Source organism: Genypterus blacodes, unplaced genomic scaffold, assembly GCF_046128005.1.
Source record: "Genypterus blacodes isolate CSIRO-AG114 ecotype Tasmania unplaced genomic scaffold, CSIRO-AGI_Gbla_v1 ptg000003l_1, whole genome shotgun sequence".
Lineage (NCBI taxonomy): Eukaryota > Metazoa > Chordata > Actinopteri > Ophidiiformes > Ophidiidae > Genypterus > Genypterus blacodes.
In genome coordinates this window covers 5790202-5810000 of record NW_027466817.1, presented here as the reverse complement: position 1 = coordinate 5810000, position 19799 = coordinate 5790202, and the positions used below count along the sequence as shown (strand labels likewise).

The 19799-nt window shown below is 44.1% G+C and overlaps 1 protein-coding gene across 1 annotated transcript in view; it reads left to right on the top strand.

Annotated features, from left to right (window-relative positions):
- veph1 (ventricular zone expressed PH domain-containing 1) overlaps window positions 1-19142 on the top strand; it is a 57385-nt gene extending 38243 nt beyond the window's left edge. Inside the window, exons 12-15 of the mRNA XM_076145510.1 lie at window positions 4998-5115; window positions 13980-14116; window positions 16471-16524; window positions 16814-19142. Of these exons, the coding sequence (XP_076001625.1) occupies window positions 4998-5115; window positions 13980-14116; window positions 16471-16524; window positions 16814-16996 (492 nt within the window). The 3' untranslated portion in view covers window positions 16997-19142. The remainder of the gene's footprint in view (window positions 1-4997; window positions 5116-13979; window positions 14117-16470; window positions 16525-16813) is intronic.
- Window positions 19143-19799: the final 657 nt, after the last annotated feature.

The following is a 19799-nucleotide window of genomic DNA, read 5'->3' as shown; positions in this document are numbered from 1 at the left end:
GACTGCTGTCTCAGGTGAAATCCCTCACTTTCCATCATGAAACGCTTCAATGTGATTTTACCGTTGAGACATTTGGTAAAGAAAAGTAACATCTTAATGCATTTTCGCCACAAAATCACAAACTACAAAGTGTCAGGAATGGACATCAGAAGCAGCAGCATCATCATCATACCCTCAGCTTTTCTTCTATTTTTCTACGCTGCCCAGTGATCTGTGACAAGTTTTTGTTTATACTTCACTCACGCTTAAGTCACCTTAGCGAGCAAAGTAAGGCTCGGTGACCCTGCTTGGGAGCCGGGCCAACGGTCACAGCCAGCTGAGTGGCTGAGAAATGTGTTGTCATGCGAGTGATTCTTTGCAGATGTTGAGAAATTAAAAATATGTGCTGTCACTCCTTGTTATTTCTGTGCTGGTGCAGATATCGTGTGCAATAGGAGTTTGCGTGGTGTCGGACAAATACGTTTGAGCTTTTGCCTAACCTTCTTTTAGCATGGGTACACATTGTGATCACACATTGTTGCAGCATGGGATTCAGTCACGGTATGCTTTGGCACATGAAGGTTTTTAATATCAATCTGATCATTATAAATATGCAGTTCTCTTGTTTCTGTTGTTCGTTACTCGTGAAGAATTCGAATTGAATAGATGCAGCAGTTCTGCCTTTGAAGTGATTATTTTGAATTTGCACAGAAAGAACGTGAGAGTGAACGAGAGAGGCGGAAGAGGAGAGGAAGAAGGCCCTGATTTCTCACTCCATCCATATTCAGAACATTTCCTCCTCGCTTTCATTGCCTCTCTTGCAGATGTTTAGGCTCACATAAGCCTGTCACTGTCAGGCCAATCAGAAACATATGGAAGGAGTGGGTGAGAGAGTGAGAGAGAGAGAGAGAGAGAGACCCGAAAGTATGCCAGTTATAGCTGAAATTTAAAAGGCGACTACCGGGCTTTATGAGGCCTCGGAGATTTAGGAGAGACTTAGATATGGCCTCTCAAGCTTGTGTGAGACAGAAATATGGTGAGGAGAGGGATAGAAGGAAAGGGGTGTTTGTCACATATAAGAGGTGAAGGTCGAGACAAATAGAAGAGGAATGGAGCTACAACATGAAAAGGGATAAGTAAGTATGTGGAGGGTTTAGAGACGAAGTTTGATGAGTCCCGTGTGGAAACAGGGAGGCTGTGCCGCCATTTTTATCCTGTATTTCCTGGTGGAAGGTGGAAAGTCAGAAAGTGAAAGAGATTGAGGCAAGAAAGACAAAAACAATGGTGGGAAAAGAGTAAGGAGAGGTTGTGGAGGATTTCAACGGAGTAAAGGAGGAGGCGGCTCGTGCTGTTGGGAGCAGACGACAGGGAAAGCAGAGGCAGCAGTGAGAGGCGAGTGTGAGATATGGAACACGATAAGAAAACACAGAGGATGTCAGGAGTGGAGCAAGAGGGGGAGAAAGGAAAAGAGGACTGACATGGTGTGAGATACGGCAGAAGAATGGACGGATTGTTGTCACCTTTTTTTTTCCTGTGCCCAGTGTGAGAACATTTGTTTTATAGAGTCAGAGGGAGGAAGAGGAAGGAGGAGGAAGGCTTGAGTACCGAGAGACGGAGCAAAGGCTTGAGATTAGATAAAGAGGTTTGGAATAGGAAAGAGAAACGAAGAAGAAGGAGAGGAAGCCGTTGGAAAGTCTTGAATCTGCACTCACGTCTCCGCTGGGCCTTCTGCTTGACCGTGGTTGTAAATTAAGATGGCGGCAAGGGCGCCGTGTGGAAACCAGTGGCTACAGAAGCAATAATTCATGTGTGAACTGAACAATAGTGAGTCAAATCGCTTTAAAGTAACACAGGTGCCCATAGATCTACTGTGCGTTCACTATAGATTCTATAGATACAAAGCTTAAGATATAATGGAGTTTCTTTCACCCGTCTTCTCCTCTACTTCACTCTCCCCATGTTGTCTCCACCTCCTGCTGTTATCCCTCCTCTATGCTGTGGTTCACTTAGCTCTTCACTAGATCAACCTGACATTTTTTTATTCTGTATATAAAACGTAAACTGAGCTTATTTAACGTCATCAACCAGATGAGAGAGTGTGTGTTTTGCATGAGAACATTCTCATATTTTCAGTTCAGTTCAGTTTTTCATGATCTGCCGACAAACACCATAAATCCAGATTTTTCGTCTTTCTGCAGGCGTGTGGTTGAATTTAGCCCAAATGTGCTTAAAAGTGAATGTTGAATAAAAACAATAACAACAAAGAGTCGGAGCGAGCAGATGCAGCGTGTGTGCAGAGAACAAGGCTCTGTTTACAGGCCTGCATCTTGATCACATTAGAATGATGCTGCACTGACGATAGCAGGAGGTGATAGAGAGAGAGAGAGAGAGAGAGAGAGAGAGAGACATTGAAAAGCTGAAGGGGGTGACATGAGGATACATAGATACATTCAGTCTCATAATCTGGCCATTGTTTACTGCTCTTGATGAATGCAGCATGAGTTTGCTTGTGATGGCTTTATCCCTGTGGACAGCTGCAGGGTTGTCGTTGTGAACGCAGCACAGATCATTTCTAGCCTTGTGTGTTCTAGCTAGTCAGCTGTGTATTACTAGTTAGTCTGGCACACATGCACGAACGCACACACACACAGTGTAGATTGAGATTTGGCGCTTTGGAGCTTGATGATGGATTTCAGGAGCAAACGTACACACACACTCTGCAGTATCTTCCTCCTTTTTCCTTCATGGTGATTACCGTCTGGGTTTTCAGCACTTTCTGGACGCATTCGATGATTTATGATCTTCGTCTCGCTGTCTTTCAACATAAATCCCTTCTTTTTTTGTCTTGTACGCCGTAAGAGAATAAGTGATTCAGATAAACTTGCTTTGTAACCTGAAAACAATGTTAATGTAACAAGATATTCTGATTGTTTTGGCATTTTCTGAGGCATGAACTGGATTATCCCACCCAGAGGAAAATTCCTTTTCTTCATCCCCAACAGTCAAAACTGGTCGGCATGAGGACTTAAGTGGATAGTTACTCGGCAACAAACTGTCAGGAGGGATTCCAGTTTGTCGGCCTCCGGTGGCAAAAGTTTTATCTGGCACACTTTGACCAAAATCATTCACTAATCTGGAATATCCTTCATGAGACATTTTAATCCTTTTTCCCCCAAATGTTACACCATTTGGCATGATAGCATTATTCCTCTCTCACTTTCCATCACACACACACACACATCATTCACTATCTGAATATCCTGCCTAGTCAGGTTTCCTCCACCACCACAATTGTCCTTTTTCAGCCATTTGTTGTTTTTTTAGGTCATCGTCTCCTTGCGTCATCGTCTTCTCCTCGTCACCCAGGCAGACCACTAGCCTGGTTTTTCTCCTCCAAAATATCTTGACGCAATTATGAATCCATTATTCCCTGAATGATTGCGAGCTGTGTGCAGGCCCTGAAGGCGGCACAGGCAGCTCCGAACAACCACGCTCCCTACACCAGGCTTCATGCGTGGTTTGAGGTTTTGTTTTTGATTTTTTTATAAACTCAGTTGTATTTTTACTCCAAACTGAGCAGCATCCCTGCCAAAAGTTCAACCTTTGTCTCATCCCTCCACAGAACATCGCTCTATAAGTCATCCAGGTGGTCTCCACACTTGAAGCATGTTTTTTCTTTTTCTGTGAACGTTTGCAGTACGCTCACTTTTCGTACTCATCCTTCCATTTGTTGACAGTTTGTCCTGTTGTGGACTTAAGGAATGAAAGCACAGCACCTACAGGACAGACCTGTGCCTCCATCTTATCCCAGTATATGGTCCCAACTAGCCCACTTAACCATGATCTGCACTACGCCCCACGCAAGCCCCAATATCCAGCACAAGGTTGTGGAAAATCAACCATTTATTACATACACACAACTCCATACGCACATTTGGGCCATTAGGAGTTTCAAGTTCCTCTAACCTACATGTGTTGGGACTGTGGGAGCTGCACCGCGCCACGCGGGCGTCCACTGAGGTAACCAGCTGATGAAATGTAGCTCACGTGGACCTTAGTGGACCCTCGTGGCTCTGTGGACATGGAAAGTGTAACTAGGCCATTGCTTTGTAAACCTAGACTGCAAATGTTTAAAGGCTGCATCATCAGTTTATGCAGATCCCTTCATCTTTGTCAGCCTCATGTCTAGATTCATCCAAACAATATCCAAACGTAAGCTTGTTTGTCTTGAAATATGGATCATAACCAAGTGTTTTATGTGTCAACGCGCACACACACCGCTTTCATCGTTCACATCCGCTCTCATTAACATGAAGGACCGAAAGGACGCAGGTCAAAATGTCAAACACACTAGTGGCTCAGCCATTAAGCCGGCCTGTTTTTCTTGCATTCTTACATTTGCACGGCCCTCTGGGTTCAGCCTGTGAGCTTAACGCCGCTCCGCCAGGACATGGTTCCCTCTCTCTTTCAGCAGAAAAAAGTGAGAAAACACTTGAACGGACGGGGGTCAGAGTTCGTGGTAATGATGAAGTAGTCTGCTCGGCTGGCGGGGTAAAGGCGTCTTGAATGGTGAAGTAGTTACAGCTCGACTGGAGACGTAAACACGGAGAAGGAAGACAGTTTTGTTGCCACGATGATGATGCAAATTTATCATCTTCATAAATTTCCCTCCAAACCGCCACGAGACAAATATATGTGGAATGGAGTAACTGTATGGGCAACAGGAAGAATTATAACCCCCAACATGTGAAGGGGGTCTTCAGGGACCTGTAATGGGGGTCTGGGTTTAATTTACTTTATGTTTTCACACACACACACACTCATGCACATGCACAAATAACAAGTGAACCTTCACTCCACTTTGTCTGACACTTACATTATGGATGATTGCATTCTGAGGACACCAATGGAAAGTGTGTATTTTATGTAGTGGAAAGAAGGAAGAACTATAATAAAGTTCCATGAAAATGCAAAGTTCCCAATGTTTCTTGTCTTCTGTATTGTCCCTCTGTCTTCAGGACCTGGACAGCCTTCAGGTCCATCTGGAGGAGGTGCGTTTCTTCGACCTGTTTGGCTACAGCGAGGACCAGGGTGCTTGGCTCTGCTTCATGTGTAACAATCCTGAGAAGGCCACAGGTACACACACTCTCACAACACACATCATCTCTGTCAACGGATTATCTGTAAAACTTAGTGCCAGTCTTACCCTCTGCAGTCTATAACACCGAAGACGAAGATGTTTGTCTTGTTTTTCCATCCGTTCCACCTCGTGCTCCCTTGGGCGCAGACATCCTGGAGGTCTGATGGGGGAAAAAATCCTCTGCAGAGCTCCGGGGGATGTTTTCATTACGAATACCTTTCAGGGGAATAATCTTTTCCCAGAACAGGCAAGGAAAGGAGCGACGATCATGTCTTATTCCAGAGCGGCCCGTCTGATTTGAGTGTCATTACAAAGGGTTATGGGTAATCAGTCAGTTGCTCCATCATTACCAACCGTTCTGATTAGTTTACTTTGGAGCAAGGACCCCCTCTGTTCTGATGGAGCCAGATTTGGAATTGTGTCTAAAAAAACAGATCCTTGTTTAAAGAACATTTTGTGTGTGGGTGTGTGGGTGTGTGTGTGTGTGTGTGTGTGTGTGTGTGTGTACTCCACCACATCCTGCTAGTTACTTTAGTTACTTTACAATCTTGGCCTATATAACAACACATTCAAAAATAAATACATTGATCTGGTGGATTTTCCCAGAAACAGATTTTCCCAGTTTTGGGAATTGTGATTGTTTCATCACTTCAGGCCAGCTATTATTTCACAATTTAGTGATTTTAAAGCTCCAGAGTACTTTTACTTGTGAAGTATGATTAATTGTGCTTCCAAGAATTGTTTACCAAAGTACATGTTCAATGCCCACTGTGGTATTTATACTTTTCCTTCAAATGGCATAATAATAAAAATTGAGTACCCTGAGTGCCCCGCTGCTCCGCCCGCTTGTCCGTCTCTGTTCTCCTAATCACCCTCTGAGGAGCACAGAAACAGGAGAGTGTTGGGGTCTGTCAGATGGCATATTTGATGAGGCTGTAAATCAGTGACAGTTTGGCCTCAGGAGAACGTAGAGGAGAGCAAATGTGACAAACAGGCTCTAAATCTGCATGGGTCCTCTGGTGTGTGTGTGCCGCACATGGAAGCAGTTATTAGTTATGTAAGAGAGCTGCAGAAGACACCATGGAGGGTGCTGGGATCTAATGCGGGAGGATGGAGGTAGAGACAGGAAATGGGGGACAGGTGAGAAAGGGAAAGGGAAAGCGTTGCTAACAAGCAGCTGCTAATCTCCGTCCTCTGCGGGAACGTGCTGCTTTCAGGCCCCGGCCATTTGATCGCAGCCAGCAGGGATTTCCCACAAAGCGAAAAACAGCAGGCAGGAAGCAGTTTGAAGGTGAAAGGATGCAGTTAAAATTGAGTCTCTGTGTTTTACTACTGAAGGTCGACGAGGCCATCCTTCTATGACTGTTTATGCCACCACGATCCTTATGTGTGGGACCACCTGTAGTCTAATAATCCAATATCCTTATAATATTCCTGCAGGAGCTGTGTTCATCCCCACACAGTAGCCAATAGCATCCAAAGTAGACATAAAGCTCTGTAATATTCCTATAACATGACTGTAGGCAATAATATTGAGCATGTGGTAGTCGGCGGTAAACAGACGCAAATGGGTTGCAGCTGCTGCAGGCTATAGTAACTGTTACAGGGAATGCAAGCAGTGTGTGTGTCTGTGTGTGTGTGTGTGTGTGTGTGTGTGTGTGTGTGTGTGTGTGTGTGTGTCTGCTGATTATAGATGATTACCACATGAGCTTGTGTTATAAAATGATTTTGCTACAATAAAACAAAACCCTATTGTGTTAAGTTTACAAGATCCCTATACTCCATCATCAAACATCACACACACACACACACAATGATACACACAATCACACCCCGGGCCTCTGCAATCGTGTGTTGATTACTGAACAAAGATTGGAAATCAACAAATAATTCATGTTTGTCAAGGCAAATACCCTCAGTTGAAATATGTTTTGCGCAAGTGTGTTTGCAGCTTCACCTGCTTTTCATTTTTTCCCCCTTTACATGTCACTGTGTTGTCATCTTGCATTCCTTCAGATACCTAAATACACACACAGACACACACAAGCGAAGAAATAAACACAAACAGATCAGGCAGCTCTGTTCTAAATGCCAAATGAGAGCCATTATCCACTCACAACATGCCAACGTAATCAGCAAATGACCACAAGCGAAGGATGATTCCAGCCAATCTCTGCTCCTTAAAGGGGGATTTGGAAAAACGTCTTGTGATACAGTCAGTGTGGGATTGTGTGTTTGTCGAGGTGGGGGCTGCCTCTCTTCACGTCTTAAGTCCTGTTTGGCTGTATAAACAATCTAATTGCTCTTAGTTGGGGGTTGGTGTTCAAACTACTTCACCTGTGTCCAAAGTAATCACCCTGTTATTAATCTGATTATGCATTCAAAACAACTGCTCCCCTCACAGAGTGCAGATATCACTCACACACTGAGAGAGAGAGAATTGGGGGAAAATGAAATGTAAACCATACACTCACGCAAATGAATTACAACCTGGAAGTTATCAACATATAGCTGAACTGAAAAAGAATGTTAAGATGAATACATTAGGATTACAACAAAATATCAGAACTTTGTTGGACGATCACCTGTTGGCCACAGATGCACACTACAGCATGAAACAATTTTTACTTTAGTTGCCATGGCTGCAAAATCATTGGAAAGATCCATGCAGGTCAAACTGATGCAGATCTGCACCTGGACGCTGAAGATGTCCCAAATTACCCCAAGTTGTATGATTTCATGTACAGAGACAACAACAGCACAGGTGTGGATGAAGTGAAATGATCTGGATGCTCGATCGCCGCTTTCTCAAACGAGTCATAGGACAAACTCAGCATCGTCCTCTTCCTCATTCTCACATGAGTGTAACCAGGAATGTTACTAGGCTGTGAGGAAACTTGCTGTCTCTTTCATAATTGTATCCACGTGTATGTGTCCTATTCAGACTCTGTTACTCTACTGTAACCCCTCTCTGACCTTTGACCCTCGGATGCTTGACAGTTCAGTCACACCTCCGCTTGCTGACATGGACTTACCGTATTTATAACCCCTCATTAGCAGTGGGCTGTCAACAGTCATCTATTATAACCCCGTCTCCATGGCGCTGTCATGCATACCAATCACTGGGTGGAACAAAGACTATATACAGCACATATATAACCATTTATATTGTAAATGTGATTATAGTAAACATGTTATGGTCTTATTTCCAAGGGGAAGGTAAAATCTGCAAATTGGAGATACTTAGCAACAGTATGAGTACAGCACAGTACTCGGATATAAAGGATTGAGGGCAGGAAACTCTTTCACCTGAATAACAAAATACCCCAAAGCAAGCGCACAGCATGTAGCCGAGGCCTGAAAGCAAACAAACAATGAAAATCCAATTGAAAGGATTCCAACCACCATTAAGTTTATTAGGTCAAGATCAACTGTTATTGTTTATTTGGCTTCACTGAAAACAAAAACTCACTTCATCTCCTCCAATGAAGATGTGATACTTTTCATTGTAAGGTTTTTATTTCCTCTTATTTATATGTATACATGCTGTTCACATCAACGTTTGCCACCAGCCAAACGTTTCACTTTATATAACCTCTCTGCAATAACTATTTGCTGACTTGGCATGGGCCTAAAAGTGTGTGTGTGAGTGTTACTGGGCTAGTGTTACCTTCTAATGAGAAAGTTGGAGTGTTTGTGCGTGTGCGTGTGTGTGTGTGTGTGTGTGTGTGTGTGTGTGTGTGTGTGTGCGTCTGTGTGTGTTTGTGTGTGTGTGTGTGTGTGTACAAACACTGACCCACAGGAGGTAGTAGAGAGAGTTCCCAGGAATATTTTCCTCTCTGAAAGCCAGTGGTTATTACAACACTGTGATGCTTTATGATATACTGTTGACTTGATGTACTGGAATGTCTTTGAAGCACATGGTAATGAGTTTTACGTGCGTTTGTGTGTGTGTGTATGCATGCTTGTGTACATGTATATAGTACTGAGGTATTTATAATGGTGTTCCCCTTCTGTGTCTCACTTCCCGACATTGGCATGTGTGTTTACGTAGAAGCGTAAACCTTACTGTCACTTATTCACAATCTCTGCACAGCTGGAGTGGTGTGTGTTTGTGTGTGTGTGTGTGTGTGCGCGCGCTTGTGTGTATGTGTTCAAAAGTACTAAAAAAGGAGACTGCATGAATTATTGGCACTGAGAAATACAAGCTTTGGAATTTGTATACCGAGAAATGACTCTTGACTGAAATATTTACAAATACCACATGTCGTGTGGAAGGCGGACAAAGAGTTATGCAAAAAGATGGAAAACCCCAAGCCCCGCCATCATTGCGTCTATAATCATTGGGGACGTGCTGGACAGGAATTCTTATCAAGTGGAATTGCCCATGTAGCAAAGCCTGGAGTGTCCTGGAATACACACAGATAAACACACACTGACAGAGCGACTCACTGTGCTGAGTGTCGAAAGACTAAACAGCTTTACATGTGATCGCTATAGGCACTGTGACTGCTGCTCTGTATTGTCATTCAGAGGGAAGCAGGTGGGACTTGTTTACAACCACAATTTTCCCTAAATTGGTCGTTAACAAGGGGCAGAGAGTGTGTGTGTGTGTGTGGGGGGGGGGGGGGGAGTGTGTGAGAGTCCCGCTAACTGTACACATATTCCTCTTTCATGGTAAATCGCCCCATGTGTGCGCCTCCAGCAGAAATCAAGCAAACACGGTAACCAACAAACGAAAAACACTTTTATACATAGATCCTCTTCAGGCAGTGCCGCCCCATGTTGAGTCAGTACTGTCCTCAGTGTCAATCCAGACAATCAATTATGCAAAATTACCCGCAGCTGCATGGAAACAATGCTTTCGAAATAAGCAGATCAATGCTACACACACACAAGTTCCAAGCTTATACCTGTTGTGGTCGTGTTGTAAAGAACCACCTCTTTTGACACACCCTATGACAACACACACACACCAACTTCCAAACAAACAGCCATAAAAGTATTTGAACGTGATATTTCGCAGCTGCAACCTAGTTACTAACCAGGTAAGCAGGCTAACTAGCATTTAGCATGACCAGGCACAGCATCAACAGGAGCAGGGCATTAAACATGGAAGTCAAAATATGTAGTACAGTTGCACACTCAGTCTCTGTCAGTGTTCTGTCTTGTGTAATTGTACATCCCTTTGGTCGCCTCAGTTTTCAAGGCTGTCGGTAGCCAGGGAACGCTACTTGGCCAGCATGCTCAACATCTTAAGACCGAGACCAATCAGCCAAGCTTTCACATCAGGTCGCCGCCCTCACCTCAGCGATTTCTCCCACTGGATCAGGCCCTCAGTCACATCCCAGTGAGTTGTAGGACTCCAATCTGGAACCTTTCTTGGGCGAGGTGGACAAATGTCAAGGTTTTTACTCCAGTGATCACTGATGTTCCAGCAGCGACCCGCAACATTTACCAGAGATCAATCTCAGATAATTTACGCAATGGAGCTGTTACGCAGCAGAGTGTTGGCCTAGGCCAAAGCCTTGCTTTCTAGGCACTCCCTGGATTGTATAACTTATTGCACAGTTTTCAGCTAGGATGAGGGAGGTTTTTCACCACCCAGACTATCATGGGTCAGGTTTTAACTGGCTCCTGAGTATCCAGCAGGGGAGGAAGAGTGTAGCCGATAATTCAGGAGTTAGTTGGATTCATGTTGGAATGGTCAGGGGGGGGGGGGGGCGTTTGAGAGAGGACTCAATAAGGGATGGATTAGCGTCCAGAGACGCGATAGATGAAAGGCTGCATGTCCGTCGTCGTGACTGGTCAGCGTGTCACACGTAATATCCTTACTCTTGCCATGTCTGGTTTTGGACAAAGGGACAACTCTCCTCACTGGAAGTTGCCGTGTGGACAGGGCTGCTGACTGCGGCCATAGGTCGTCCCTCCGTGCACCCATCCAGTTGGGTTGAGTCTGACTTTCACCCGCCAAGAGCCAACAGAGAAGGAATACCGATGAGTGTATTTACCGTGGTCAGGGGTAAATACACAGTGGTGATTTTATTTTGACATATTCCAAGCGGCCCAAAATGGCGTTCCCCATCAGTAGAAGTGGCGGTACTGATGGGTCAATCCAGTTTACATTCCACATCAAAATTCTGTTTCCAAATTCCAGCTCCAGATCCTGGTGAACATTGGTTTTGAACAAGACACCTTACCTGTATCTGTCCTCATAGACTCTTGTGCAGAAGATAATTTCATTGATGAAGGGTTATTCAAGCGGGCATTATGGTTAAGGTTCCACTCCTCGTTGCAACAGTTTCTCTTGTCCGGAGAGAGAGGCCTTGAAGGAATACATCTACAATTCTCTCGCGGCTGGTATAATTTGTCCGTCCTCTTCCCAACTCTGTGCTGGTTTACTTTGTGGCCAAAAGAATGAGTCTCTTCGACAATGCATTGACTTCCGAGGTTTGAATAATTTTCCTGTCAAGAATAAATATCCACTGGCACTAATTAACTCAGATTTTGAATCCCTGCAGGGAGCTACTATAATCCAAACTCGATCTTCACAATGGCTACCATCCAGGTGGGAGATGAGTGGAAGACAGCTTTCAACACGCCGCTAGGTCATTTTGAGTATTGAGTCATGTAGTTCGAACTCACGAATGCCCCAGCTGAATCTTGTAAATGACGTGTTGAGAGACTTTTTACACCGGTTTGTTTTTGTATACATTGACGACATCCTGATTTTTTCACACTCCTTGTCCAGGAACATGTTCACCAAGTCTGCCAGGTTCTCCAGCTACAGCCGAGAAATGTGAGTGAGACAACAACAGTTTTTTGGGTTATATTGTTTAGAGCGGGCAGGTGAAGAAGGACCTAGAGAAAATGACGTGGCCTGTGCCTTCCTCGCGTAAGGAGCTGCATCGGTTTCTAGGATTTGCAAAACCTCTACAGTAGATTTATTCAGGATTTCAGTTGTGTGGCCGTGCCTCTCACTAAGCTCACCTCCTCTGCTACCCCCTTCCCCTGGCCACATTTGAGAGGCTTAAGCCAGCCTGATCCATCTCGGTTTATTGTGGAGATGGACGCCTCAGATTCTGGGGTGGGTGCGGTGCTTTCGCAATACTCCGAGACAGGCCAGAAGTAGCACCCCTGAGTTCTCTTCTCCCGGTGTTTGTCACTCGCTGAGATGTCTCAGCTGAGATGCCTGCTGAAGTCCTTCTATTGATGATCTGCAGGACGTCAGTGCTAGGTCATCCAGCCATTCTTCACCAGATTCTTCATCCAGCCTCCATTTTGCCAGCCGCTACTCCAACTTCTGTGTTCACAGTCACAGGTCCAGCCTCCATGGAAGCCTCAGTTCTCTGGGGCTCCTGTTCCGGTGAACTGTGTGTTTGTTGGGGTGCAGGTAAATCCTCTGGACACCAGTTTCCTCTCTTTGTCTTTGTGTTTTGGCTCTGCTGATAACGATTGTGATTATCACAACAGAACCTAAATTAGATTGGGAATGTGTCCACCAGTATGAGCAACGTACCCGTCGTAACACGCAGACAGGAAGCGGATGTGACACACACACACACACACGTTAATTTGGAACAAATGCCAAACTTAAGAAGCTTGGTTTAGACTGAATACCTGCACACACACAAACGATCATACACTGACCCTGGCGTAAATCATGCTTGTGAAGCTTCTCGTGTTCAGGTTTTGTGTGTCTGTTTTGTGTTTTGGCTCCATTGTATCATAGCAAGAGGCGTTTCCTAATATCCTGCACCCCATGTATCGTGACAAGAAATCATCAATGGGGTCTAATCTTCATCTGTGTCACAATAACAGACAGAGATGCTCTCGTGATAATGCAATGCTTTTAAAAATGACTTATTCTCGTCAAAGTTGAATACTGAATCAAAACACATTGTCAGAAGAAAGCATGAAGCTGGAGAACGCTCCAAATGTATTTCTCTATCTCAGGGGTGTCCATCAATCCACACTACAACACATTTTGCTGTACAAAGTGTAACAAATGGAGGCAATTTAGCACCAATTCCACTCCCCCGTGGAGTGAAAGTCTTGCCGGATCACATAAAGGGCCAACACACGCAATGACAGAATTGAGAAATGATCCAAGGGTGATGTGAAATGGCCTCCAGAAATGTTGAACCTACACAACAAAACAAATGGAACACAAACAGGGTTGATTTAAGGACAAAATGGAGGAAAGTGTTGCACAGGATCACACAGGTGTACCTAATAAAGTAACCACTGAGTTTCCATCCACGCAGACACACACACACTCCTCTCCTCTCCTGATGATCTCATGACTTTTACATGTTTATTCTGTTCCTTGGATATCATCTTTGTCCCATGCGCTCTGATAGCGATTAGATTAGATTGCAGTAATCTCAGTGAGCACTTGGCTCATCGCCGTGGATACAAAGAGTGACTGTGTTTGGTGTCTGCTGGATTCTCTCTAATCTCCTGGATTTGTGGCTCTAACCACGAAACAGGCCAGAGCAGCGCTGCCTTTGGCCTGGGTTCATAAACAGACACACACTTGGCACACACTTATTCATGCTGTAATGGTGACCTGATTAAGCAATTACTGGATGGAGAGTTTTTGTGCTGTAAAGTGTTTATAAATACATAAATCACATAAATCTGCATATAAACTATAAGGATCTGCTACTTAAATCTTTTTGCCTGTTATGGAAAATATCATGCATAAATGGAAACATACATAAACATGTCACACACACACACACTGAACAGTGTTTCATGGATTGATTGTTTGAGCTAATTTAATACAAATTGAGGTTGACCCTACTTTCTTTCTTTCTTTCTTTCTTTCTTTCTTTCTTTCTTTCTTTCTTTCTAGTTGTGAACCAGGAGGGGCAGCCCCTGATGGAGGGGAAGCTGAAGGAGAAGCAGGTGCGCTGGAAGTTCATCAAGCGCTGGAAAACTCGCTACTTCACCCTGGCAGGAAACCAGCTTCTCTTCCGGAAAGGCAAATCCGTATGTAGCCAATCAAAACCTAAGCCTCTGTCCTCTTTCATGCACATACACCTTCATTAAATGGACTTGCATACACTGTCGCTCAGAGGGTTTTCGTGAGCATTCCAGGTCATTTGAATTCTGATGAAATCCTGCACAAAATAGTGGAAATCCCATCTCACAACAGGCTCATGTCCCCCAGGAGTGTTCGGTGAATCCGAATGTAACAAACCTTGGCCCCCAGCACAGACTCTTGGGGGACTCCAAAGGCTGGAGCGTGACTCAACAGAATGAGTCACTGCCCCCCTCCCCCATAACTCAAAGCAGATAACATCACGCACAAGTAGCAACCGCCGCCAATTCACCATGTGGACCCGAGAGACGGAAAAGACTCGTCTTGAGTACAGGTGGACATTTCCCTCTGGAGTCCAGCACTTTAATCCCAACTTCTGTCTGCTTGCTAGAGAATGAAGTCTGACGTCAGTGGAGCTGTAGAGAGAATTATTGGAAAATTAGAAAGAATTAGGAAACATTGGAGCTAATTAGAACCATAGAGCACAATGGAGCAACACAATAAGGGAACACGCTGAGGTCAGGCTCAAGCTTCATTTTCACTAGGAAATCCCATTTGTTGGAGAGGTTTTGTAACACCTGTGTGTGTACGTGCCTCCGTGCCTGTGCTGCTGCTTCGTGGCTGTCATCCCGACACGTCTTAATAATTCAATTTAAGGATAATAATGTTATTTGCACAATGGGATCTTGAGTGATTTGTATGTTTGCACAGTGTCGTATTCACACAATCCATTCCCAAAAATCCAGAAAGACGCACGAAATGAGAACGTCTCAAAGGAATTGTAGGAAATAGGGGAACATTCTTCGATGGCTGAAAGGTAGACACACACTTCAGTTCTTGTTTTACTCTTAAACAATAGTCTTTGTGTTTCCGTCCAGATGGTAATGGATTCCTCCCTCGCTCCAGCCGCAAGTTGGAAACTTTGTGTATTTTCTTTGTCCACACTCCTCCTCTGCCAACATGGTGGGTTGCCATGTTGTGAAAGACCTGTTCCTGATTTAATAACCCAAAAAATGTATTGTTTTCTTCACAATTAAGCAATTAATGTTAAACATTGCAAGCAACGTTTGTACATGGGTTTTGAAACTTTCCCCAAATTTACATAAGGCTGGGAGGTTTGTCATCCACCAAACCTGGTTATTGAATAAAAAAATGTGTTTTAATAGCAGAATACCACATTTCCCTCTAGTGTCAATTATTACTGATTCCCATCGTCTTCCTCTCTCTAACCGGGACCAGACAAATTACATCCAGGCCAGGATTTGGCAAGTAGCCACATGTAGGAAAGAAAGGGCAGTTATGAGGTGACTTAAGAAAACGTGATCACCAACCTGTGTAGACTCACACTCTCTTCAGTATGACAGCAGGGACATGTGGATAGAAGCCAGAGCACCGGAGCCAGAATTATCCTTACTTTTGACTCTTTTCACATGATTTAGCCCAGTTAAGGGCGAGCCACTAGATGGCGATAGTGGGCGACTCACAAGCAATTTCCACTAGGTGGCAACAATGCTCATACTTGGCTGTTTCGTACACTTATTAAAGTAGCATATGAACGATTGCAGATGAAAAATTTAGAACAACAAATAAAATTTTCTTTACATTACAACAGCGTTACACATTACATACACACACGTTCAGCCAAGCAGGTGTTGCATCAGTCACAGCGATGACTTGGGACAGTTTTAATTGGATTTGGAACTGATTTGGCAGATATTTCCACTTAATTGTCTCGTTGGTACAGTGTGTGTGAGTGTGACAGACAAGTTAGGGTTACAGTTAGGGTTAGAGTTAGGGTTAGGGTTAGAGTTAGGGTTAGGGTTAGAGTTAGGGTTAGAGTTAGGGTTAGAGTTAGAGTTAGGGTTAGAGTTAGGTTTTTTTATGACCAGACCCTCTGCAGAGCCAGCAGGGAGGTAAAACTGTGTCCTCTCTAATCCAACAGGGTTTCAAACACACAGACACACACACCACAGAGAGGATGTGGGGCTGTTACCACAACCCTCACACTACTGGTGCGGTCAGAGCCACAGAAATAAATATGGAGTCAAAAACAAAGAAAGATACGGCTGCAGCCAACTCAAACACACACGTTAGAGCTGCAGAGCCACTGTGTGGGACGTGGATGTGATGCTGCAGGGCCCATGGAAGAAGACAATAACGTCTGATTGTTCGTCCTGGAAATGTGCTGACAGTGGACAGACTGCAAATAACCTTGACACACACACACACACACACACTTTACACAATTCTTTTTCTGATGTGTTCTTTGCTTATCTTAAATGTTTCACATCTGTCTCTACAGAAAGATGAGCTGGATGATTTTCCTATCGAGCTGAGCAAAGTGCAGAGTGTGAAGGTAAGAAATCACTTTGGGACGCAAAAGCAAATCCACTGCCGAAAGGTTTTGGATTACCACCGTCATCTTCATGTTTTTGCATGAAGTTATCGGTAGTTGATCATTCCCCGCTGAGACATTTTCGACTTGTGGTTCGTGATGATCTTTAAGTACAGTCCAACTCTACAGATTGACTGAACTAATGACTTTATCTTGACACCTCTCACGTCCTGCCTCATGTACTGTGTTAGACACAATGTATAACTCTGTGATCTTCCTCAATCTACCTCTCTCTGTTCACCCGGTGCAGGTGGTCGCTAAAAAGCGTCGTGATCGCGGTCTTCCCCGAGCCTTCGAGATCTTCACAGACAGCAAGACGTACGTGCTGAAGGCCCAGGACGAGAAACACGCCGAAGAGTGGCTGCAGTGTATCAATGTGGCCGTGGCTCAAGCCAGAGAGAGAGAGAACAGAGAGGCCACCACCTACCTGTGAACAATACACACACACACACACACACACACACACACACAAAGATGATTGTCTATCATCTGTGGTATTTTGTTCATAGCTACTTCAAGACTAATTTAGTGTTTTTAGGGATTAGACTTCATAAACCAGCAATACAAAGCTCTCACACACACACACACACACACACACACACAGACACTGTATTTCTAATACTGTTAGAACGTGAATGTGCTTTTGATTTACCCCGACTCCAAGTGTGTACATGTATGAAGTCAGCTGCCTGGACCGTTACTATGGAAACGAGACACTTCGACGCCCAAACAAACCAGCATCAGAGGAGCTTTAAAGATGGTGATAATGCACCTTGAGTAATAATCAATAATGATCATTAATCATTTATATTTAGCAATAAAGACCAGAGAGACAGAGACTGAAGACAATACTGAGACTGAGCAGTGATGGACAGCAGATGGATCCTAAATGAGGCCCTGAGGTCTCCATGTTCACATTTGTCCTTTTCGCCTATTTTTACTCACGGTTCAGTTGATTTTGTTAAGTCTTTTGATAGAGCTTTGAATGGAGCTATTTCTTCATGATGACTCTTCATCACTGCACTTCTGTTCTCTTCTTCTCTCTGAGCTATTTCTGGCCCTTGTGGTTTATGAGGAGCTGTGGCCGCTTGCTTCACTCCGGCCCGCACGTCTCTCAGCAAACACACTGAAGCCAATTAGTGGTTTCCTTGCAAGTCACCGACGCTGCATGCCAAGTCACTTGTATTGATTTAAAGACGCTTTAGTGAGCAGTTTTGTTTGAATAGATCTCAATCTCTGGTTTGGAAACACCATTTTTCTAAAGGTTTGCGCAATCTGACAGTGTGGTGTCGGCTGTTTTTGTTTAAAGTGAAAATAATTTGAGACGCTGTCGATGGACTGAAACGGTCAAGATTCAATTATAGCTCCTCTCTCTCCTCTCCTCTCCTCTCCTCTTCTCTTCTCTCCTCCTCTCCGTTCTTCCTCTCCTCTCCTCTCCTCCTCTCTCCTCTCTCATCTGCTCTCCTCCTCTCTTCTCCTCCCCTCTCCTTTCCTCTCGTCTTCTCCTCTCCTCTCCTTCTCTCTCCTCGACCTCTCCTGACAGCTTAGCAGCTCCTTTCTGATGGTCCAGGCAGCCATAAACACTGCCGTCCCCTCTGTGTCATGTTACCCTTGTGTGTCTCTGTACCTCTGCTCCCCTGCTGAGCAGAGCCAAGCTTTGACCTGCATCGGCATTTTGATCCCTTCCTCCTTCACTTCTTCTTCTTTTTTTACCTTCATGACCTACATACTGTTACTCAGCAAAAGGATGTTAAAGCCTTTTGTGTGTGTTCAAGAGCATCACAGTTTTCCTCATGGATTACTCATCGGGCACTGACGTTTGCCTTGACAGAACCTGTACTACATTGCACTACATTAAACTATATATACACACACACACACACATAACACACACCATTTGACCCTAGCTGCTGGCTAAACCCACTGCCACCCTGGAGAGAACGCCCCCACCCCCTCTCCTGCAGCCAGCCACTGGCTCCAAATGTACCATGAGTCTGACTTCACCCTTTTAGTCGCACAGCGCCGTTTGCTCCGCCGTGTAAGAGGTGAACGCCTGACAGAATGAATGTCAAAGCTGTGGAGGAGTAACGATGTGAAAGCTCTTGCCTGTCACGCTGCCATGTTGGCCTCATTTTCCCAAATCTTCTCCCCCAGGGCCCACGTTTGTAGCCAAAACCAGCCATGTTAGTCCATTTACAGGCAGCTGTGTAAATAAGTATCTATGTGGGAATATCTATCTATCTATCTATCTATCTATCTATCTATCTATCTATCTATCTATCTATCTATCTATCTATCTATCTATCTATCTATCTATCTATCAGCCTTTTAAAGCACAATGAGATTGCGTTTGCATCAGTATTCATGTTTCTGAATGTATTAAGCCTCACTCAAAGAATCGTTGCATTTTTTTTAACTTAACATTTGATTTAATTTCATATTTGATTTTTGATACGCGTACTATATTTATTTTTTACAAGTGCTACTGTGACACTGTCTGAGAAAAAGAAACTAGTGAAAATACCTTTACATGGTTGCATCTGTGTCTTCCTCTTCTTCGTCTCCTGTTTTTTTTTTACTGTAAGCAGATAAACACTGTATTTTATCTACTGTAAAACTTGATACAGTGTGATTGTATATTTTTGCCTGTCACGCCTTTTGGAAACTGCCTACTGATCTTCTACATTTAAATATTTACCAGTGAAAATCTGCACCAACCAAAGTGTATTCCTCAATTGACTTTCTATCTCTCTTTTAATTCTCTCTTTTAATTCTCTCTCTCTCTCTCTCTCTCTCTCTCTCTCTCTCTCTCTCTCTCTCTCCACACATGGACTTCATTTTGACCATTTAAAGTAAAAAAAAGTGACTTAAAGGAATAAAATACGACCTGGTTCCTTGAAAAAAACAAAACAAACAAACAGGATCTTAACAAAACTATGGATTGTTTTTGACTCCATCTTAACTTCATTTGTCTGGTTGCCTTCGTTCAGTTAGGCTGACGCACTGATTGTGCCCACAATGACTGTGATCCTGTGGCCAATGTCTTCTTTGTGAAACTTCAGTGGTCCCAGTAGGACTCCAGAGAGAACACCGCACACACCCACACACACACACACACACACACACACACACACACACACACACACACACACACACACACACACACACACACACACTCAGACAACAGTATCACTTAGAAAAGGGGAAGACCATACAAACAACATCCCAACATAAAT